Raw genomic sequence first — 22,698 nt, forward strand, 5'->3', positions numbered from 1 at the left:
AGAGAAGGAGGGTTGGACCCAGGGAGGGATTAGAGGGTTAGGGGTTTGAAGTGTTTAGACCTTTGAGAGGAAGGGCAAGGGGTTTTGGGGTTTGGCCTTTGGTTTTTGGCTTTGGCCCCTTTTGGTTTTGGTTTTGGTTTGGGTTTAGTTTTCCGGGTTTGGCCTTTTGGTTTTAGTTTTTGGGTTTGGTTTTGGTTTTGGGTTTTAGTTTTGGCCTTTGGTTTTAGTTTTGGGCCTTTTGGTTTTGGTTTTGGGGTTTGGCCTTTTGGGCCCCTTTAGTTTTGGTTTTGGCCTTTTGTTTTGCCTTTTGGGTTTTGGGTTTTGGGGAATTTTGGTTTAGGTTTGGTTTTGGCCCTTTGGCTTTGGGTTTGGCCTTTAGGTTTCCTTGGTTTTGGGTTTGGGTTTGGCCTCCTTTCTTTAGTTTAGGTTCCCTGACCCTTTGACCTTCCTGGCCCCTTGACCCTTGGCCCCTTTTGGTTTTCTGGGCCCTTAGTCCCCTGGGCCTCCACCCTAGTTCCCTGGCCTCCCTGGCCCCCTTTTGGTTTTTGGCCCCTTTGGCCCCTTGGGCCCCTTGGCCTTCCTGGGCCCCCAATTCCCCCCCTGGCCCCTTTGTCCCAGGTTTCCGGACCCCTTGGCCTCTTGCCCTCCTGGCCCCCCTAGTCCCCTGGCCTCCCAGGCCCCCTGGCCTCCCGGCCCCCTTGGCCTTCTGGGCCCCCTGGCCTCCTGGGCCCCCTGGTCTCCCGGACCTCCTGGCCCTCCAAGTCCCTTGGCCTCCCGGGCCCCCTGACCTGGTGCTCACACCCTTACAGGGAAGACGGTGCGGACAGTGGAGGCTTGGGACAGCCGGGCGCCCTGGACTGCCGTGGCTGTCATGCCCGCCCCCCACACCAGCATCACCCTGGCCAGTGCTGATTCCACCCTGCGGTTCGTGGACTGTCGGAAGCCTGGACTGCAGGTGGGGCCCGGGTGCAGGAAGGAAGTAGCAGGAGGCCCCTGTCTTATGGTTTAGGTGGGGGGCCCATAGAGACCCAGACAGAGGGACCCCAGGAAACCCTGTGCCAGAGCAAGGGCACCTCTCACTCGGTCTCTGGGGCAGGAAAGGAAGCCGGGACCCCGGGGGTCTGTGGGAAGCACAGAGAGGGCCACGGGCCGGCCACGAGGGGGCTGGGCCGTCCCTCAGCCCTTGTCTCTGGCCCCTTAGCACGAATTCCGCCTGGGGGGCGGCCTGAACGCCGGCCTCGTCCGATCCCTGGCCGTTAGCCCCAGTGGCCGAAGCGTCGTAGCGGGCTTCTCCACAGGCTTCATGGTGCTCCTGGACACCAGGACCGGACTTGTCCTTCGAGGGTGGCCGGCTCACGAGGGTGACATCCTGCAGATTAAGGTGCGCTCTCCACCACTCGGGCCCAGCCTGGACATCTTGGTCCATGGCTTGGGCTGCTTGGCTGGGGGGTGGGCAGGACAGACCAGGGCTGGGCCCTTTCTTTTTCTGACCGCCTCCCCCACTCCCCGGCTCCCTTTCTTGGCGTTCAAGGCCCCGAGATTAGGCCAAGGTGTGAACTGAAGTCCCGCCCACATTTGGCCATTGTACTCCCAGACTCAGCATCCTGGAAATCTCCAGGCCTTGACAGTGGGCATCTCCATGGGGCAGGGGCTTTGCCGGTGGGAGTGGAGGAGAGGTGTCACTTCTGCCCCCCTGGGGCCCTCTCTAATGAGTAACCCTTGTCCATATTTATCTGGCCCCAAGGGGCAGGGGTCAGTCTCTGTCCTTGACCTAGTTGAGGTTAAATAAAGCTCAGGGGAGGCCTGTTTACTGCCCCCGCATGGCTGAGCAGAGTCCAGGCTCTTCTCTCCTCCCCCTGACTCTGCCTTTGTGACAGTGGGGGTGGGGGAGGTTCTGGCCCAGGAATCAGGACCCCCAGCTCTCTTCTTCGTGCCCAGCCTCAGCATGCTGCTGAGGAAGATGAAGGGGGAGGAGGAAGGCGGCCAGTCGGGGATCTGGGCGGGGAGGGCCTTTCCTCCCTTCATGCGAGGGCTCGCTGAGCTGGGAAAGCCTCCGAGCATCCCCAGACCTCCCTGGCAGGCCAACCCTGAGCCCCTCCTGAGCTCTGAGTCTGTCCCCACAAATGGGCTCTGGGGGCCAGGCATCACTGATGGCCAAGGCCCAGCTGGGGGTGGGGCGGCCCCCGAGTTTCTGGCTGATCGCTGTGGCCTCCCTCTCCCTCTGGGCAGGCGGTGGAAGGGAGCACCCTCATCAGCTCCTCCTCGGACCACTCCCTGACTGTCTGGAAAGAGCTGGAGCAGAAGCCCACCCATCACTACAAGTCCCCATCTGACCCCATTCACACCTTCGACCTCTATGGCAGCGAGGTGGTGACGGGCACCGTGGCCAACAAGATTGGCGTCTGCTCCCTGACGGAGCCGCCCTCGCAGGCCACCACCAAGCTGAGCTCCGAGAACTTCCGGGGGACGCTCACAAGCCTAGCTGTGCTGCCCACCAAGCGCCACCTCTTGCTGGGCTCGGACAACGGGGCCATCCGGCTCCTGGCCTAGGCAAGGGACGTGCTCGGGACGGAGCAAGCGCAGCCGCTTTCTCCACTTTGGTGACTTCGCCCATCTCTGTCTCCCCCAGCCAGGGCGGCGTTTGGGCTCCCAGGGCACGTCCCGGGTGGCCGCAGGGCCGCCGGGCTCCATGCCATCCGTGCCTGATGCCAAAGAGCGGAGCCCTAGGCCTGAGCCTCGCCTCCTGCGGCACCTGCTGAGCCCCTTGTCCCGGGGTCACCTGGATGCACGTCCTCCGGGCCGGTCTCGTTGGGAAGAGCCGAGACCCGGGAGACCCAGGGAAGCCTTGATTTGTGCCTTGGGTATCACTTTGCTGGCCCCTTCTCCCACCCCGAGGCGGAGGCTGCTCCTTAGCCTGCCCTCACTGGCCCCGGCTGAAGACGGGCTGCCCCGTGACCTGAAGGAGCAGGCGGTGATGGCCCCCACAGGTCACAACCGCCAGGCCCTCCCCTTGGGCCCTCTGGAGAGGCTCCTGCCAGTTCATGCACCCCAGGAGGAAAGGCAGGGCAGGGGGTGAGGGGCGAGCATGGCGGCAGCTCGGACAGACTGGCTTGTGCTGCTGGTGCTGATCTCTAACTGAGCCCTCCCGGGGGCTTTGGCCCATACAGGGGTCTTGTCTGGGACGGGCTCGGGGGTGCAGCTGCCCCGGGGACAGTTGCTCTGTCCGAGAGTCTTGTCGGTCCCTCTCCCATCTGGTTTGGGGCAATAGTGGGGAAGAGAGGAAATGGGGTAAGAGAGGAGTGGAGTCAGGTTTGGCTTTCCAGCCAGACCTTGGATCCTGTCTCCTGCACCTCCTTTCAGCCCATCCCCCAGGGATCCCCTAGCATTCTGTGCCTTGAGCTGGGGCGGCAGTTTCGGGACCCCCGCCCCAGAGGGCCCCTTGGGTCAGGGCTGGGAGGAGGTTCCCCCCAACCCAAGGAACGCCGCTCAGCACTCCCAGAAACCCGGACGGGGAGCCGGGCTGCCCGTCCCCCAGCCTCCCATTCCTTTGCACACGTAAATAAAATAAACACTTTGGAAGAGCCATGACATGGAATGAAGCGGTTGATGTGGGGGCTGTGGTGCCGCATCAAAGGCGCAGGCGCGTCTGTCAGACCAAGCTGCCTGGCCTTACAGGGAAGGCTTCCCTGAAGGCGTCCCGGCCCACAAAGGGAGACTGGGAGAGAGCCTGGGACTCGTGGCCAACTCCTCAGTGCCAGGGGGGTGGGGGCTCCAACATGCCCAGAAGTCAGGAGGCAATAGTTCCAGGTGCGGCGGGAGCCGTCGCCCCCAGAGCTCCACCAGGAAGGAGGGGGGGCCCTGGGGGGACTGAGCCCTTGGGTCCCCCTGCAGTAGCCAGGGGCTATCCTCAGCATCGAGCATTAATGTCAACTGACACCTCAGAAATCCCGGTGTCAGAGAACGAGGCTGAGGATGGTCCTGGGTTTTCCAGGAATTCCCACAGGAGGCAGGATAGAGAGGGCGTCAGTCCCAGCTGGCTGAAGAAGCCGCCATAAGCCCAGTGGGAGCCTGGCCCTGAGCCAGGGGCCTGCTCACGTTCTTGTGGAGGGACACACCTGCAGAGGAGGGTTCTGGGGGGGGCTGGGACAGACCTAGGGAAGCCCCATCCTCATGCCCATCTGTGGGGCCTGGGCTCCCCCTGACCACGGCCACCTGGCCAAAATGGACACGGCACCCGGGCTGGCCGGTGGCAGCTGTCAGGCTCGAGTCCTTCGGGGAGGTGAGCCCTCAGGCCCAGACGGGCAGTGGAGCCCGAGCCTTTGGGTTTGCGCCCATGGGGTGGCAGGGTTGTGCTTCTTCCCCAACGGATCTAGGGCAGAGTCTCGGACCATAAGTCCGGCCCCTCCTCCTGCAGAGCGGATGCCCAGGGGCACAGCGCTGCCTGGGCGGGGGGCCAGAGTCCAGGCTCCCCAGAGGTGCTTTCTCAGCGAACGGTGCTGTGTTGGGTCCGGCTCCCCTGGCCGGCCCCCTGCCTTGGCTCCGACCTGTCTCCTGTGCACAGGCAGGGGTCTCGCCATGGCTTGGGACTCAGTGATCTCGTCAGGTCCCATTTGGGCCCCGAGCCGGGGGCTGGGCCGGGGAGGAGGAGATCAGAAAACTAAACAGCAAAGGGGGCTGGGCCTCTATACAAATGTTTAAATGGATGTGTCGGTCAATATTTGCTGAAAGGGAGAGAAATCTGGAAAAAGCCCGGGATCAAAGGTCAGGGTGGGAGGGCTGGGCAGGGCAGGAGTTGGGGCCAGAGCCCAGGACAGTGTCAAAGTGGACACGTCGTGCACAACATCCAGGAGCCTGACCAGGTAAGTGAGGAGGTTCGGAGGTTGGGGGGTTGGGTTGTGAATCCCCCAGGGATCCAGGATGTGGCCTGGGCTTGGGGAAACAGCCTGAAGGGACTTAAAAGCCGGAAGGATCGCTGACCGGAGGCTGGAAGGGCCCTTCAGCCATCCAGACCCATCCCCTGGTTTTCAGATGCCAGGACTGAGGTCTGGGGAAGGTGGTAAATTGGGGCCGACACAAGCTGTAAATCTTGGGCTTGGGATTTGAAGCTGGCCCGGCTCATTCCCAGCCTGGTCTCGTTCCAAAGGGGTCATGTGAGCTCCCTCCCTTACAGGGCCAGGGGAACTCCCAGCGGGACTGTGCTCCCCCAGCCGGGGCTGGGGGCCCTTGGGAGGGTGCAGGGGGGGCCAAACACTGGCCCCTGGAACGGCCTCCACTCTAGTCCTGGGGCCATCTTGTGGCCCTTAGGGAAGAAAGGCTGGGGGTCATTCGGAAGGCCTCATTTCCCCTGGGAGGCCAGGGTCTGCAGGGCCACCTGGGCAGCTTGGAGGGGTTTCTCCTTAGCTGGGGCAGCCAGGGATCTCTTTGGGAACAGACGAGGCCTGAGCAGGCCCGAAAGAACTGGGCGGGGGGGGGGGGCGGGGGGGGGGGGGACAGAGACAATGGGAAAGCTGGCATCCAGTCCTCCTTATCTCCTAGCCCTTTCCCAAACTCCGGGAGTTGGGCCTCCAGCCAGGGCTGCCAGCAAGGGGGAGGAGGGCCCCAGGTTCCTGGAAATGGGCAGGAATTTCTCCTGCCTCCTCCCTTCACGCACAACCCCGGGGAAATGGCCTTGGTCTAATTCATCCCTGGCCGGGCTCCCCCAGCTGGGCCAGGAAAGGGTCATTGTGCCACACAGGCAGGGCCGGCGGCCTCCAGGATACTCCTGTCCCTCCCCCGACGGGCCAGCAAGTGGTGATGGTCACAGGCTTGTGGCCAGAGGCTGCAACCTGCCTTTCCTTTGGCCCACGGGCAGCAGCCTTGCCCCAGGAGCATCGGGGATGTGGGACCCTGAGCCAGTCCCAGATTTTCCTCAGCTACCGGTTCCTCATCTATAAAAATGGGGTTTTCATGAGGATCCCCTGATACAGCCCGGGGAACACGCTTTGTGAGCCCCAAGGCACCGTGTCTCTGCCAGCTGCCGAGGGAGGCCCCGTGGGCAGAGGTCCCTGTGGCTCGGGCTTCTGGAGGAGAGGGGGCCTGAGCTGGGCCCGGAGGGGGGGGGGGGTGGGACAGCAGGGACTGCTCAGGGACAAGCACGGCTAATGGGGTCTCTCCCCCGCTCCAGGACCATGGCACTCCCGATCTGGGCCTGCCTGCTACTCAGCCTCTCCGTCCTCCCAAGCTCCTGCTTATCGGTAAGGGGGCAGGCTGGCAAGAGGCCTTGGGGAAGTGGGGAAGGGGGGGAGAATCAGAGAGACGGGGGTGACGGCTGCCCACTGGGTCCTGGCTAGCATTTCACCGTTAAAACTGTGGGTTTCAGGCTTAAGAAATGACAGCGGGCCTCGCACCTGAGCCTGGTTGAGAGCCGAAGAAAGCCCTTATCAGAGGGGGGTGGGGTAACGGACAACTGGCTGGGACCCCTGGCCCCGGAGAAGGGAAGGTTGGGGGAAGGACAAACCCTCTGGGAGCCTCCAGACCAAGAGAGGCAGAGGCTGGGATCCCAAAAGGGGCAGGACCTCAGTGTGCCTCCCGTTCCAGGAGCCGGGCTGGGATGCCCTTATGGAGGAGCAGAAACAGGAGAAAGTGTCCCTGCTTCTCCTCCTCAGGACAGCCAACCAGGTAACAGGGACCAGAGCGGGGAACCCAGTGGAGGTACAAAGGGCCAGGCTTGGGTCAGGGGACCTGCGGGGGAAGCCCCCAGGACACAGCTTCTGGCTGGGACTAGGGTTTGGGGGGGCTCACGGTCACAAACAAGCTCCAGGGAGAGACTCCGTCCCCCTCGCCTTCCCCAGTCACTGGGCTGGGCCCCAGGCCCAGAGTAATGAAAGAGTCAAACAAACAGTGTCTTACCAGGGAGGCCCCGTTCTTCCAGATTCCTGTTCCCTGCTGTTCCAGAGCGGGGAGCGGCCCCCTGAGGGAGGTGATTCTTGGGCTGCCTCCCAGTGATCTAGGACAGGGCCAGAGCTGAGGAGGGAGCCTGCTGTGAGTCTGGGAGGGGAGCGGCAAAGGCCCGTAGGCTGGAGATTACAGCAGGCGACTAGCCCTGGGAGCAATAGCAGGTGGGGCAGAGGGACTGGAGCCCAAGTTGGTGAGGAGGACTGCTGGGTAATGAGCCTGAAGCAGGAAGGCTGAGCCAGAATGTGAAATCTCCAAACCCCAAATGGGGGTGGGGGAAAGTAAGCACTGCCTTTGGAACCCGGTGGCCTGGGGCTGGCTAGGTGATGTCCAGGGGGGCCTGTGGAGGTGTGAGAGGGGAGGAGGGAGAAAGAGTGACAGAAACAGAGAGAGAGAGACAGACAGAGAAACAGAGAGAGACAGAGAGACAGAGACAGAGAAACAGAGAGAGACAGAGAGACAGAGAAAGAGAGAGAGACAGAGAGACAGAGACAGAGACAGAGAAAGAGACAGAGAGACAGAGACAGAGAGAGAGACAGAGACAGAGAGACACAGAGAGACAGAGAGAGAGAGACAGAGAAACAGAGAGAGACAGAGAGACAGAGACAGAGACAGAGAAAAAGATAGAGAAACAGAGAGAGAGAGACAGAGACAGAGAGAAGGAAAGAGAAGGGGAGGAGGGAGAGAGGGAAAGGGAGAAAGACAGAGAGAAAGAAAAAGAGGGGGGGAGAGAGAGAGGTGGGGAGGGAGGAAGAGAAAAGGATCCTTGGACAGACCTGGGTTATGACTCACATTTGATATTGAAGGATTATTTATCAATTTCTGGCTTTAGGGGGGGAGGGGATAGTGGTTCTGAAGGAGAGCCCCCCCTTAGTGGGGGGGACATTAGTGTGGAGGGGGGTGGGGCAGGGTGGAGATCAGGAGGGCTCCCAAAGCCCGACCACCAAGGTTCTGCCCAGGAGGCCCCCAAAGCCCTGGTTTCCTCCTAAAGAAGCAGAAGGCCGGGCTCGTGCTGCTTCACTTGGTGCATCACCGTGGCTCTGGGTCAGTGGCTTTGCCCTGAGGCCCGCTCCTCCCCAGGCAGCCTCTGCCAGCTCCAGGCCCAGCTCCAGGCCCAGCTCTCCCATCCTGCTGGGGCACTTCACCCTTGCAGCTTCCTGCCACCATCCGCCCCATCCTCCCTCCGTCTGTCCGGATGCTATGACTGAGAGAGGGGCCAGAGGCTGGGGCGCCCAGCCCGGAGAGAGCAGGAGGGGCAAGAGAGGGGCCTGGGGTCCGCGATCAGAACTGAGACCTAAGGGCCGAGATCCAGAGAGAGGGGGAGCACTAAGGACTGAGAAGCGCTGTCTGAGGGACCCCCCCCCCAGTCAGTGTGATGTCTGAGCGAGGGCGGACCGAAGTGGGGGGAGACATGGGCCGGGGGCGACCAGAAAGCAGGGGTGAGGGTCTGTGCCCGGGGGCCAGGCCGGGGCTGGGTTCCAGAGGGCTCAGGGTCAGACTGACCAGACTGGACGGGAGAACCTTGGATTGCTAGGCTGGGACACTGCAGGAAGATGGCCCTCAACAATCACAGACAAGTCTGGAAGAGCCAGGGTTTGGGGAGAAAGAGGAGTCCAGTTTTGGACATATTGAGTTTAAGCCACCTGCAGGGCGTCTGTCTGAGATCCCCAAGAGGCGGCTGGAATCGCCGCAAGACTGGGGTCGAGAGAGAGGTTGGGGCTGGATAAACAGAGTTCAGAATCAGCAAAATTTGAAAATTGGATCCATGGGAGCTGATGAGACCAGCAAGTGAAATAACACAGAGAGGGAGGGGAAGAAGGCCCTGTGGGACGCCCCCATGAGCAGGAGGACTTGGATGAAGTCAGCAAAAGAGCCGAGAAGTAATAGAGACTTAGGAGGAGAACTGAGGAAAAGAATGTCTGCAGAACTGAGAGAAGAATGCCCAAGGATGCAGGGGAGTCGGGAAGGGGGAGGACTGAGAAAAGCTGGGAGTTTTAGCAATTTAGAGGCCTCTCGTCACCAGATCTCTACTTCTGTGCTAAGGGAGGTAACACACAACTTGACTTTTTTTTCTTTTTCTTTTTTTTTTTTCATTTTAATAGTATTTCATCTTTCCAATGACATGTAAAGATAGTTTTCAACACTTATTTATTTTCGGATTGAATTTTTAAATTTTTTATTATTATTAAAGCTTTTTATTTTCATACATAGATAATTTTCGACATTCACCCTTGCAACACCACCTTCGTGTTCCAAATTTTCCCCTCCCTTCCCCCCACCCCCTCCCCTAGATGGCAAATAATCCAATATATGTTAAACATGTGCAAGTCTTCTATACATATTTCCACAATTCTTTTGCTGTGCAAGAAAAAATCAAATCAAAAAGGGGGAAAAAAACAAAATGCGAGCAAACAACAACAAAAAGAGGGAAAATACTATCAGTATTTATTTCTGTAAGATTTTGAGTTCCAATTTTTTTCTCCCTCCCTCTCTTATCTCCCCCCTCCTCCAAGACAGCAAGTGACCTGATATAGAATATTTTACATTTTACATGTATTTCCACATGAGAACAAAAGGGAAGAACCACAAGAAAGAAAAAAACAACAACAAAAAAGATGAAAATACTCTACTTGGATCCACATGTAGTTCCTGTAGTCCTCAGTCTGGATGTGGCTGCCCTTTCCATCATAAATCCATTTGAAGTGCCTTGAATATTGAGAAGAGCCACATCCATCACAGTGATCATCACACAACCTTGTTGTTGCTGAGTACCACGATCTCCTGGGTCTGCTCACTTCCCTCAGCATCAGTTTATGTCAGTCTCTCCAGGCTTCTCTGAAATCATTCTGCTGGTCGTTTCTTACAGAACAATAATATTCCATAACATTCATATACCAGGATTTATTCAGCCAGCCACTCAATTTCCAAATCTTTGCCACTCTACAGAGCTGGTACTCTTATGTGCCCTGTGATGTTTTCTGGGATTCCCAACAGATTTAGGATCATAGGATCCTAGCTCTGGACCTGGAAGAGATCCCAGAAATCATCTGGTCCACGCTCCCTCCTTTTACACAGGAGGACGATTCGGCAATAAGTGGCCGAGTCTCAGGCCCTCTGACCCTAGGGCCCCATTCTCTTCTCAGTCTTCCCGATTTGTGTTTCTCCCCTGCAGGAGTCAGACAGGATTCAGACAGCTCCCCTCCCGGAGCCACCAGCAAATCCTGGAGCTTTGAACTTTCCCACCGACACCCAGGAGTATCCCAGGAGAGCAGATTCCTTTGGTGCTGAGGCTTCAATGGGTGTCCCCCAACAGCAGCTGGACAGCTGCCTGGAGCCCTTGGGGGAGGCTGGCCAGATAGAAGAGGCTAACTGCAAGGAGACGCCCTCGGCAGAGCAGACCCACAAACTGGCCGAGGCCATGATGGAGTTCACTTTAGACTTGTTCACCAAAGTCCTGCAGAAATCCACCAGCCCCAACGTGGTCCTGTCACCCCTCAGTGTTGCTCTAGCATTGTATCATCTCGAGCTAGGTAACTGGGCTGACCCCCTGCTGCAGGGGGGGCAGAACCCTGAATGGGGATCTGGGAGGTACCCCAGGGATCGGCCGGGCCGGCTCCTCCTACTGTGGAGGAGGAAATTTGAAGGTCAGAGAGTGAGGCATCCAGGGTCACATGGTGAATTAGTGATAGAGCCAAGGGGAGGACTCGGCTCTGGCTGGTAGGAATGAGTGGGAAACTCCTGAATTTCCCAGATGCCTCTTAAACCAGCTACATTTGCAGTGTGGCCACCCCTGGGAGGTCTGGATGAAGGGTTACTCTCACATTTCCTATCAGAAAGGGGCTGGGGACAGAACCATCCTCTTTGTTAAGTTAAGGATGCATTTATTGAGTGCCTACTCTGTACTCAGTACTGTGTGAGGTGCTGTGAGGGATACAGGTGGGAGACAGCATCCCTGTGTTTAAAGTGGGTTAAGAGAGGAGACTCACAAAAAATAATCAGACAATCATAGGAGGCAGCTTGTACCTAAGTACCGAGATGTACCGAGGCAATTTAAAAAGTATGGGCCAAGCACCAGTCCTGAAGTCAGGAGGACCTGAGTTCAAATCTGGCCTCAGACACTTCCTAGCTGTGTGACCCTGAGTAAGTCACTTAACCCCAATTGCCTCAGCAATAAACAAATAAGAAAGGAAAAATAAATAATTTTTTTTGAAAAAAAAGGAAGGGAGGAGGGAGGTAGATAAAGAAGGAAGGAAGGAAGAAAGAAGGAAGGAAGGAAGAAGGAGAGAGAAAGAAAAGAAGGAAAGAAGGAAGGAAGGAAGGAAGAGAAAGAAGGAAAAAAGGAAGAGAAAGAAGGAAAAAAGGAAGAAAGGAAGGAAGAGAAAGAAAGAAAAAAGAAAGAAAGAAAGAGGAAGAAAGAAAGAACAGTTTTCCAGGAGAGTTGCAGATACAATTGAGCACAAAGGAGAGGCAGATTAAGGAAAGGAGAGAACGTTGCAGGGAGGGTTAACGGATAGGAACAAAGGGGTGGAGGTGAAAACTGAGAGGGGCTTTTGTAGAGGGTGGTTAAAAGCTCCTTCACCTTCTTTGTCTTTAGAGTGGAGCAGGGCCTGGTGCAGGGGGTAGTAGGATGTGGGTGGGTTTGTACTTGGGGGGGGGTGCCAGCCTGGTGATACCCCTAATGGGACCACAGCCGGCGTGTTCTCCAGGAGCCAGGACTAAGACGGTCCAACAACTGCAAAGGGTCCTGCATGTGGAATCCGTGTCCTGCCTGCACCACACACTCAGTAGCGTCCGCCGGGAATTGGGTAGCACAGCTCTTCAAATGGCCGCCAAGATGTACCTGAAAAAAGGTGTGTGATCCCGCTAACTCCAGTCTGTCTCCCCGTTTAAAGGAAATAAAACTCTGGGGAGAAAAAAAAATATATATATATCTACAAAACAGAGAAAATGGATGGAGAATTTACCTCCATTTTGCAGAAGAAAAAAGTAACATTCAGAGCAGCTTAGCAATTCACTCATGGGCACACAGCCGGGGAGGCAGTGTTCACCCGGGTCCTTTTACCTGGGGTCCAGGACTCTGCCCACCGGTGCTAGTAAGTGGCAGAGCTGGGATTTCCCGATTCCAAATCCATCCCTCTTTCCGAGCTGACCCCCTAGCGTGGCTTTATTTGGCTTCTCTCTCTAGGTTTAGCAGTCAAACAGGAATTCCTGGAGCAGTCGGAGAGATTTTTTGATGCAAAGCCTGCCTTCCTAAAGGGGACCGAGAAGGAGGACCTTCAGATCATCAACCAATGGGTGAAGGAGGCCACAGAGGGAAAGATTGAGAACTTCCTGTCGGAGCTCCCCGCAAACACAGTGATGCTCCTGCTTAATGCTGTGTATTTTCAGGGTAGGAGCCAGTGCGTGCCAGAGCCTCCCCTGACCCCCCAAATGGTCATTCTGACTCCTCCCTGCCCCTCTTATTTGGGGCTTCCCTGGAAGGCCGAGCCTGGATGGGAAGAGCCCCCCCAAACTGGGGGCCAGCTGTGTGGCAGGATCAGAAGCCTTGGGAGGAGGTAGGACGTGAGGTGAAGCCCCCCAGAGACCATGGTCAGGGAAGAACAGAGCACAGAGCCCGGTAGGTGGGGGCAAGAGCCAGCTTCTGGCTAGATGAGATTCTAGATGAGACTCATCTCTGTGAAAAGTGATGAGTTGGCTGTACCCAGAACCCCCAGGGGCTGAACAGAGTCCCAACTCTGGCTCCTGGTGGATCCCTTTTAGTCAGCCTGGGATGGGGTGGAGGGAAGAGATTCCTGAAGCTACCCAGATTGTTGGAGCTGAATGGACTCTCAGCCAGAGAAACGGTGAGTGTTTCCCAAAGCCCTGTCCCAGGCCCCCGGCCTTCTCTCTCCTGGTGACCTCATCAGTGCCCGTAGTTTCCGTGACCATCTCAAGGCCGATGACTCGTGGCCGATGACTCTCTCCTTAGGAGGCTCCTTCAGGCCAAAATCACCAATGGCCTCCTGGACCCTCCAATTGGATGTTCCATCAACATCTCAAAATCAACCTGTCCAAGCCAGAACTCATTAAATCCTCTCCTCTTCCAAACGCTCCTCCATTTATAGAAGACATTACCGTCCTTCCCCTCCCTCGGGTTTGTAAACTTGGTATTTTTTTTGAGGCAATTGGGAGTCACACAGCTAGTGAATATCTGAAGCTGAATTTGACTCAGGTCCTCCTGACTTCAAGCTTGGTGCTCCACGCCTTGTAGTGCCTAAACTCTGCCATTTTAGTGAAGACTCATCTCCTCTTGTCTGAAGTATTGCAGTAGCCTCCTAACTGGCCTCCCTGCCTTGGGTTTCTCCCTATTCTAATTCGATCTCAACAACGCTGACGAAATAATTTTCCTCAAGTGCCTACCTGACCATTTCACTTCCCTCTTCAATGCCAGAGTCTTCCTCCTGGCACTAGGAGAAAACAGAAGTTCCTGTTTATTTTCTAGATCCCTTCACAACTTGGTTCCCATTCATCATTCCATCTTCAGTGGACATTACTCCTTCTCCCACCAAACTGGTCTTGTGTCCATTATTCCAGCTACCATCTTTGTGCCTTTGCACTTGTGGGACCTCATACCTGGAATTCACTGCCTTCTTTCCTCCCAGAATTCCTCTCTTCTTTTCAAGATGCAAATCAAGTACCAAAAAGCCTTTCTTAACCCCCTATAACAATTAGTGTCCTTCCTCAGATGTCTTGGATTGAAGAACTTTGTACACAATTTAATTTTTTCTCTGAACATTTATCCTGTATGTACGTTTACATACATATACATGTATATATACATTTCTTTATTGTCCCACCTGTTACAACTGAACTTTTCAGAGTAGGGAGTGTTCCATTTTTGTTTTTGTGATCCCAGTAGCTTGCACAGTATCTGGCACATTAAGTGCCTAATAATTACTAGTTAATTCAGTGATTGATTGAACTAGTGTTAAAGTAGCAATTAACCAATATTGCTTAATTAATTCACATCAGGTGATTAGTGGATAGAAAGCCAGCCTCACCTCTGGCCTCTGATGTAGCCTCATTAAGTGATTCTGGGGAAATCTTTTGGTCTCAGAGTGCCAGCGAGTTCTCCAGCTCCAAAAGCTGTCTTGCATTCAAGAGAGTGGATCGCTGGTGTCCAATTCAAACAGAAACGGACCCTTGGGATGCGTGTTGTGTTGTTATTGTCGTTTAATTCTTTGTGACCCCATTTGGGGTTTTCTCAGCAGAGGTACTAGAGGGCTTTGCCATTAATGTCCTTCTCGGGATCATTGTACAGATGAAAAAACTGAGGTAAACAGTGTTAAGTGACTTGCCCACTAATAAGTGTCTCAGATCACATTGGAACTCAGCTCTTCCCGACTCGTAGCTACCCCATATGCGGACTTAGAAAAGCAGACTTGGAATTTGCCCTGGTCTCCTGACTCCCTACCTCTCAAAGAGGCCGGCCAGCTTGGTAGCTCCTCCATTCTACTTGCTGCAGGTTTCTGGAAGACCAAGTTTGATCCCAGCCTGACCAAGACGGATGTTTTTCATCTGGATGAGAAGTACGTGGTCCCTGTGGTAATGATGAAGGCCAAGAAATACCCTCTGCGCTGGTTCTTGCTGGAACAAGCAGATGTGCTGGTGAGTGGTACAAGGAAGAGAAGAAGATAAAAGCCTCAGGGAGGCCAGTTCCCCTTTCCTGAGATGCCAGGGGTCTGGGAACCTGGACACTGAAGGACGGGAAAGGATGGAGTGAGGGAGGGTTCTGCTAGGTCTGTTCCAAGGATGAGGGGTCAGGTAAGGGTAAAGGTTTTATTTATTTTTATTTTTTAATTTAATTTTTTAATGTTAATTTATTAAATTACTTTTTTCTTCTTTCCACATTCCATCCATTGGAAAAGAAAAGAAAAAGAAAACTCTTGCAACAAATATTCATAGTCAAGAAAAACAAATTCCCCAGATCAAGCATTTCCAAAAACTTTTGTCTCCTTATATACCTTGAATCTGTCAGCTCTCCAGTAGGAGATGTCATCATGGGTCCTTGGGAATCATGGCAACCCAAAGTTGTTTTTTACAGTTGTTTCTGTGTAAATTGTTGTCTTTATTCTTCACTCTGCATCAGTTTGTCCAAGTCTTTCTAGACTTCTCCAAAGCCATGTCTTTTGGCACAAACTAGTTTTCCATTATCAATGCGTTCTATCATGGATTCAGCCAAAGGATGGGGATTCTTTTAGCTTCTACTTTTTGTCACAAAAATAGCTACTATCCTATAAATATTTTTGTATTCACAGGTCTTTTCTCTCTATCTTTAATCGATTTGGGTATAGGAAGGGCTCAGAGGTCTTTCAAGTACTCCTTGAATCCAATCTTGCTTGTGGTATTCCATGGCCACTGGCACTAAGAGGCCTCAGGAATACTCAGTCATCCCTTTGACTTGATGACCATCAAACTTGTTCCCTTGAATTTTTTCCCCCTGAGGCAATTGGGGTTAAGTGACTTGCCCGGGGTCACAGAGCCAGGACGTGTTAAGTGTCTGAGGTCATATTTGAACTCGGGTCCTCTTGACTTCAGGGCTGGTGCTCTATCCATTACACTGTCTAGCTGCCCCTCCCTTGAACTCTTTTAAAAAAAATATTTCTATTAATACTTTCTCTTTCTTAAATCACCATAATATTCCATATATCCCACCAGAGAACCATCCCATAAAACAAATAGTATTTTTTTTTTAAGAAAGGAAGAAAAAAAAATCAGCACAACTGATCAATACACTGAAAAAGTCCAAAAACTGTTCAATGTGTAAGACCTGTGACCTTCCTATCTCCACCAAGGAATAGGTCAGGGCTATCTTCTCTTATCTATTCATTCTAGTTTTCCTCGTTCTTTATAATTCAGTTCCACTTGCTTTTGATTTTCTGGAGTGTAGCTCTTCTGTCCATTTATGTTGTTGTAGTCACTGTGTATATCCTTATTTTTGGCTCTGCTTCTTTCCTTAACTCCGTTGAGTTCATATTCTTTCCATGCTTCTCTCTATTTATCCCACACATCATTTCTTATAGCACAGTCATTGTTATTGTTGATTTCCTTGAGGAATAAGCCCAGTGATGGAGTCTCCGATTCAAAGGGTATGAACATGTTAGTAACTTCCTTTGCATAATTTCAATTTGCTTTCCAAAGTGCTCATTCCATTTCACACTCTACCAACAATGTATTAAAACGCTCATCTTTCCATAATTCCGCCAATATTGACTGCTGCCATTTTTGGTCAATTTTGCCAATTTGCTGTGCATGAAGTGAAACCTCAAGAGCTATTTTGATGTGCATTTCTTTTATTATTACTGATAGGGAGCATTTTTTCCCACGGGGCTGTGATTCTTTGCAGTCTGGTTGAGAACTGTTTATTCATAGTCTTTGACCATAGTTATGGAAATGGTTATCAGTCTCAGATGTTTATTCACTTTTTATATATCTTAGATAGCAAACCCTTAGATATCAAAGAAATTTGATGCAAAGATTTTTTCCTATTGAGCAATTCCCTCTAACTCTTAAAACCTCCTGTTTTTTCTTTCCTTTTCTTTTATCCCCATCTCATTTTCTAATTTTTTAAATGGCCAACTCAACTCATTAATTTTTTCTTTTTCTCTCTCGTTAATATCAGCCTTCAGAGAAACCAATTTGCCCCCAAGTTCTGCCTTGGATGCATTCCATAAATTCTGTTAATGTCGTATATCTGGTGCGTGATCATTATCATCTCTAATAGAATTTGTTGCTGTTTCTGTTGTTTGACCTGTAACCCTATCATTACTCATTCACTGTGCTCTCCGCCTTCTCGCTGCTGATTATAGCAATTTCATTTTCCTTTCTCTTCTGACTAATTATATTTGCTAAAGGTTTATCCATATTATTGGTCTTTTTTTGCAAGATCCCAGCTCATTTTCTTTCTCAACTCAATTGTTTTATTTCATTTCTATTTTGTTAATTTTTTCCTTAATTCCTATAATTTCTTGTACTTGATTTGTCTTCAGTGTGTTAGTTTTTCCTTCCATCCTCCATTCTAGAGGAAGGAGCACTGCATCATAGATAGGGATGGCAGATAGGGACCAGATCTGGGACTCCATTAGCACAGGGAAATCCCAAAGGAGGAACGTCCCTCCACCAATGCAGGTTAGCACCTGCCTTGCAACTTCTCTTCCTGAAGAGTCACAGGGCACTGGGAGTGAGATGGTGGGTCTTTCCGACTCTGAGGCCATCTCTTTAATCCTTTTCCTGCCCTATCTGGATGCTGCTATACTCAGTATATGTAGAGCAAACCTCAGAGAAAACGGTCCTCTTTGATCTCCCTTCCTCTCCTTGCCCATTAACCTTCTCTTTTGGGTTCCACTTCTCCCCATCTTCTACTGGGCATTTCCTGGGACTTCTCAAAGCATCAGAAATGAAGGTAATCTGAGCAGCAGCATAAGCACCCACAAAAAATCCTTAACTTTATTATTATTATTATTATAGCTTTTTATTTACAAAGCATATGCATGGGTAATTTTTCAGCATTGACCCTTGCCAAAACTCCTGTTCCAAATTTTCCCCTCCTTCCTTCCACCCCCTCCACTAGAAGGCAGGCAGTTCAATACATGTTAAATATGTTAAAATATATGTTAAATTCAATATATGTATACATATTTATAGTTATCTTTCTGCACAAGAAAAATTGGGATCCTTGACTTTTTAAAACCCATAGATGATGTTTTTAGAACTAGAACAGGAAGGGACCTTAGAGACTTCCTTGTCCACCCCTTGAAGGTTGAGACCCATCCAAGATTGCAGAGGTAGGTCTAAGGGTCAGAATAAGGCTTGAGAGTCGAGTCCCATGATTCCACGCTCAGGGCACCAGACCCAGACTCTCCCTTCACTGTCTGTGAAGAAGTTTGTCTAATTCGATCAAGCAGAGACTTGGGAAGAACCTCTTCTGTTCTGTGCTGGAGAAGAAGAAATGACAGAAAACTTGCTAGGCAGCAAGCGGGGGCACAGCCAGAGGGACCAAGCGGGCCAGGGAGAACCCAGGGAAGGCACCATCCGTGAGATTAGCCTTGTTCTACCTGGCAAAAGAGGGCAGCGCTGGGAGTCATAGGTAGGAGACTTAGAAGCAGATTTAGATGGATTAAGAGAAGATTATGCTGTCAGGGAGAGCCGTCCAAATGAGGCTGCCTCCAGAAGTGAAAGAAAGAAGGAAAAAAGCATTTATTAAGGGCCTATTATGGGCCAGGGTGCCCATCTTGTGCCAGGTGGGCCAGCTAGATGGATAGAGAATTCAGATAGACCTGGATTCAAATTCAGCCTCAGACCCTAGATATGTGACCGTGGCAAATCACTTTCCCCTGTCTGCCTCAGTTTCCTCATCTGTTAAATGAGCTGGATAAGGAAATGGCCAAACACTCCAGTGTCTCTGCCAAGAAAACTCCAAACAGGAGCATGAAGAATAGGACATGACTGAAAAATGATTGAGCAGCTCCTGTGGCAGACACTGTGCTAAGTGCTTTACAAATAGTATCTCGTTCCATCCTCAGACTTTGTGAGATGGGTGCCAGTACTTCCATTTTACAGTCGAGGAAACTGAGGCAGCTAGAGCCAGGGTCACTCAGTTACGAGGTGTCTGGGGTCAGATTTGAGGTATGGTTATCCTGACTCCAGGCCCGGCCCTCTATCCACTGGAATGAATGAAAAGCATCTATTAAGTGCTTACTGTGTGCGAAGCATTATGTGAAATCCTGGAAATATGCATTTAAAAGGCAGCTGGCAAGGAGATGGGCAGGGGTAGCATGAAGTCAGAACCTCCCTTGTTTTCCAAGCTGATATTATCGTGGGGGTGTGGGAGTCTTATTCAGAAGTGGCTTGGTTTTTGAGATTCTAGGGGTTACCTAGAAACTTCCCTGGAAGTCTGGATGAACGAGTCGCCCAGTGAGCCTTGTCAGTGGTCCAGAGGGACTAGTTCCAGGATCCCTTATTCTTTGCTCTGGGCTCTTGCCATCGCTCCCTCCAGGCCCTCTATCCCCTTATGCTTTACCAGGGTCTGGTTCTCCCTCAGGTGGCTCAGTTCCCCTTCAAGAACAACATGAGCTTTGTGGCCGTGGTCCCCACCCAGTCTGATTGGAACGCCTCCCAGGTGCTGGGCAACCTGAGCGGAGCTGCCTTGCATCAGCCCTTCATGAAGGAGAGGCCCACAGAGGTAATGATACCCAAGCTGCACCTGGACCACCAGATGGACCTGGTCTCCACCCTTGGCCAGCTGGGTAAGTCCCCTAGGACAGAGACAAGGGAAAGACCTCTGTGGTGGGGGGAGGGCAACAGAAGATGTGGCTGGGGGGGAGGCCTTCTTGGTTCTTTCCTGGACCTGAAGGTGGAAGATGGGAAGACAGGCTGCTCTAGCCCTCGGATACATCCCAATTCCTTTGGCCTAGTGGGAATCTGAGGAGCCTTGATTTAGATCTGGAAATGGAGATCCCCTCATTTTACAGATGAGGAAACTGAGTCCCAGACAGGTTAAGTGTCATATGGCTAGTAAACAGCAAAGTCAAAATTCAAATCTAGGTTAGGACTGGAAGAGACCTTCAAGGCCGTTTGATTCAATCCTTGGATTTTACAGATTGTAAAACTGAGACCCAGCAAGGCTGTGTCCCATGGCTGATAAGTGTCAGAGGCAGGATCTGAACCCAGATTTTCTTGCATCCAAGTCCAGCCCTCTGTCCACTCCACCACACTCCCTCCCATTGGATTCAGAAACCTGGTGCTTTTGATATACTTGGTACCTTATATTTCCATGCAGGCCGGGATGAAACATCCCTGGTCTGGGAGTCACTTCCCCTCCCTTCTCTACCTCAGGCCTGCCTCCGACTCATTGGATCTCACTGGGCAAGCCACTTCCCCTTTCCAGTCCCAGGAGCTTCCTCAGTAAAAAGTCAGGTCTGCTCCAGGACTTCTTAGTCATTTTTGTGTCATGGGCAGGAAAGGAATAAGTGTTTCTGTGGCGCCTACTTCATGCCGGGCACTGTGTTAAGTGCTTTATAAATATTACTTCACTTTATCCAAAGGGAACATGGGCCTCTTTAGCAATCCAGAAAGCCTATCAATCCCTAGCCAGAATTATGGTTTTAAACATGCAAAATAATATTTTGGATTACAAAGAAAACCAGTTGTATGTATTAGTTATTAAAACAACAAAAATAACAATAATGAACTGGCCAACATGGAAAACAGAGCCTGGAGTCATAAGGGCAGGTTCTGGTCACCAAGGAAGGCCGGTGCTCTGGCCCTCCGCTGGCTCCTGCTCCTCCCCCTCCCAGGGCAGGTCACCCCTTTGGGCAGCGCTTTCCAGGAAGGGAGGGCCGGGTCCTCTCTTGGTGGTGACCCGCTTCCCCCACTTCTGGACAGGCCTCCAGGAGCTGTTCCATAACCCAGACCTGCGCGGAATCTCCGAGCAGAGCCTGGTGGTGTCCAGCGTCCAGCACCGGGCCACCCTCGAGCTGGACGAGGCCGGGGTGGAAGCCTCCGCTGTCACCAGCGCCGTCATGTCCCGCATGTCCCACTTCTCCATCAACTTGAACCGGCCCTTTCTCTTCTTCATCTTTGACGACAACACCCGCCTTCCGCTCTTCGTGGGCAGCGTCAAAAACCCCAACCCCGGTGGGCAGAAGGAGATCAAGGAACAGCGGGACGCCCCGGACAATAAGGATTTCCTCCCGGGACAGAAATACTTCTACATGAAAGACAAGTTCTTTGAGCCCAACTTGAAATTCTCTTCCCCCAAGGAGGAGTATGACTATCCTGAAGTCCAGAACCCCAAGTGAAGGCAGGTGGGGCTATGGCAGCATCCCATGTCCTCTGGCCCGAGTCTCCTCACCGAGGTTGGGTCTGGGCAGGGACTCTGACCTCTCGTGACTGTTTCTGCCAGTCTGCCAACGTGGGAATGGGGCACTGGTGCCAGGGGAGGGGTTTGGGATCAAAAATAGAGATTAAATGGGACTGGGGAGGAGCGGATGAGAAGATCCCATTCCCCTCCCTTCTCCTTGGGGTAATGGGGCCCGGGGTGGGGAGGGTGAGAAGGGGGAGGGCGTCACAAGGGGATGCTGTCGGGGTGGGAGGGAGAGGCCACTTTATCCTCTTGGATTAGCCATTGCAAAAGGGCCAGGAGGAGATCTCTTCTGGGGCTTGGGGCCGACACACTAATCGTCAGTGACAAAGGTCATTCACAAAAGAGAGTTTCGCACTTCACTGTTTGTTTACACTTATTCTGGTGGAGGAGGGAGGAGTACAGAAGTGGAAGGAGAGGGAAGGGGCAAAAGCTGCCCCTTCTGGCAGAATAGGACTGGGCCAAACCCTCCAGGGTTGATGGGACCGAGTCACCTTAATCTGAGGAAGGGGCAGGAGGGCGAAAAGATGGCAACTGACTCATTAGAACCACAGATCCTGGCCTGGTGGCTGGGAGGGACCTTAGAGATCACTCTTATTTTACACAAGAGGAAAAATCCCCCAAGGGACAGACTTACCCAGGTCACAACAGCTGTTAGCCCTCTGGCTTCATGTTCCCCACTGGGGTACCATAGCAAGAGCATCTGACTGGGTTTTAATCCTGGTTGTTCCATGTGACTTTGGCAAGGTTAAATGAAGAGGGGTAGACTAGATAATCTGCACGGTCCCTTCTTGTTCTGATGTCCCCAGAGCTGATGGCAACATCACGGTGAAATCCCAAACAGAGGAGATCTTCATCAACCTAGTGGTATGTTCTCCCAACCCCACAGCAGTCCAGGCCTGACTCCCTTCACCCCACCTCACCCCCACATCCCCAAGGTCCCCAAGGCACCAGAATGGCTCTCTTTCTTTCCTCTGAGTACAGCTTAGTGGGCAGGGAGGGTGGCTGGAGGTTTGTTTTGTAAAGTTTTTCTAGTGATTTTTATGTCATCTGAATAATAAAGAATGAATTGGCCAGGCTGGTCTGATGTCACTGGGCTGGAGAGCCGTGGGGAGCGGATGGATGGAGGAGCATTGAGGGCAGGAGGGAAAAGCAACAAGACAGCTAGAGCATGAGTGAAGGTGAAATGGGGCGGGATGGGAAGGAGACTTTCACGCTTTTTTCTCCTCAGCCATGCCAGTGGGCCCTATTAGCAGGCTGAATTACCCAGAAGGACTAGCTGAGAAATGGCCAGACATGGATGGTCAGGGTGGGGGTGGGTGGATGTGGACACCAAGTTATACAAAGATCACAAAACTATGGAGAATTAGAAGGTCATGTGAGCAACAAGATGGCAGACTAAAGATTTTCTTTGAATCTCATGAGCTCAAACTTCTCTAAGACAGAAATTATGTGCCAAAAATTAAGCAGCTTCAGCTATCTCCATGGTCTAGGTCACCCAGAATCCCAAAGAAAGTTACAAAAACCAAAATCAATGAACTGACACTCACTGATCCTGAGTTCACTCAGTGCCCCTCTCCTACTTCCCACAGTTTCAGCAGTGAAGCTCTCCTTGCAGTCCCAAAACATGGGTCACAGCTTGTGACAAAATATAGCCTTATGCCCCATTCCCATCCATCTTTTCTGTATTGTTATGACCGCTGCTCCTGGAGAAGTTTGTTCAATCAGCAAAAGATAGCAGGGTAGCAGTGGTAGCCAGAACGATGGGGGCCACAACCCTTTAGCCCCACTGGGGCAAAATTCTGAAATTCCAGTGCTGGGGTAGATGAGCTCATGGCACCGGGGCTGCAAAGCTCTGAAAGGCT

General features: G+C 52.4%; 2 protein-coding genes across 3 annotated transcripts; both read left to right on the top strand.

The window, feature by feature from the left end:
- Nucleotides 1–787: 787 nt before the first annotated feature.
- Nucleotides 788–2,589, top strand: LOC116423662 (WD repeat-containing protein 81-like; the record flags this gene model as incomplete). Its single annotated transcript, XM_031968741.1, has 3 exons — nucleotides 788–955; nucleotides 1,202–1,381; nucleotides 2,230–2,589. Coding segments are annotated over 3 exons (669 nt in total), but the record flags the coding sequence as incomplete, so codon positions are not given.
- Nucleotides 2,590–4,755: 2,166 nt separating this feature from the next.
- On the top strand, nucleotides 4,756–21,907 carry SERPINF2 (serpin family F member 2). 2 transcript variants are annotated; one of them, XM_031967793.1, is made up of 9 exons: nucleotides 4,756–4,859; nucleotides 6,164–6,233; nucleotides 6,577–6,657; nucleotides 10,106–10,463; nucleotides 11,640–11,783; nucleotides 12,119–12,322; nucleotides 14,438–14,580; nucleotides 19,013–19,217; nucleotides 20,356–20,771. In XM_031967793.1, the coding sequence occupies exons 2-9, from the start codon at nucleotides 6,168–6,170 to the stop codon at nucleotides 20,769–20,771; spliced, it is 1,617 nt and encodes a 538-aa protein (XP_031823653.1). In that variant the 5' UTR covers nucleotides 4,756–4,859; nucleotides 6,164–6,167. The 2 variants fall into 2 exon arrangements, with proteins under 2 accessions (XP_031823653.1, XP_031823654.1); XM_031967794.1 differs by lacking the exon at nucleotides 4,756–4,859 and having other exon boundaries at nucleotides 6,168–6,233; nucleotides 20,356–21,907.
- Nucleotides 21,908–22,698: the final 791 nt, after the last annotated feature.

This window comes from Sarcophilus harrisii, chromosome 4 (assembly GCF_902635505.1).
Source record: "Sarcophilus harrisii chromosome 4, mSarHar1.11, whole genome shotgun sequence".
NCBI lineage: Eukaryota > Metazoa > Chordata > Mammalia > Dasyuromorphia > Dasyuridae > Sarcophilus > Sarcophilus harrisii.

Coding starts and splice junctions, on each gene's coding strand:
- SERPINF2 (XM_031967793.1), top strand. CDS start 6,168: ATGGCACTCCCGATCTGGGCCTGCCTGCTACTCAGCCTCTCCGTCCTC. Junction 11,784..12,118: donor CAAGATGTACCTGAAAAAAG/GTGTGTGATCCC, acceptor TTCTCTCTCTAG/GTTTAGCAGTCAAACAGGAA. Junction 14,581..19,012: donor TGGAACAAGCAGATGTGCTG/GTGAGTGGTACA, acceptor GTTCTCCCTCAG/GTGGCTCAGTTCCCCTTCAA.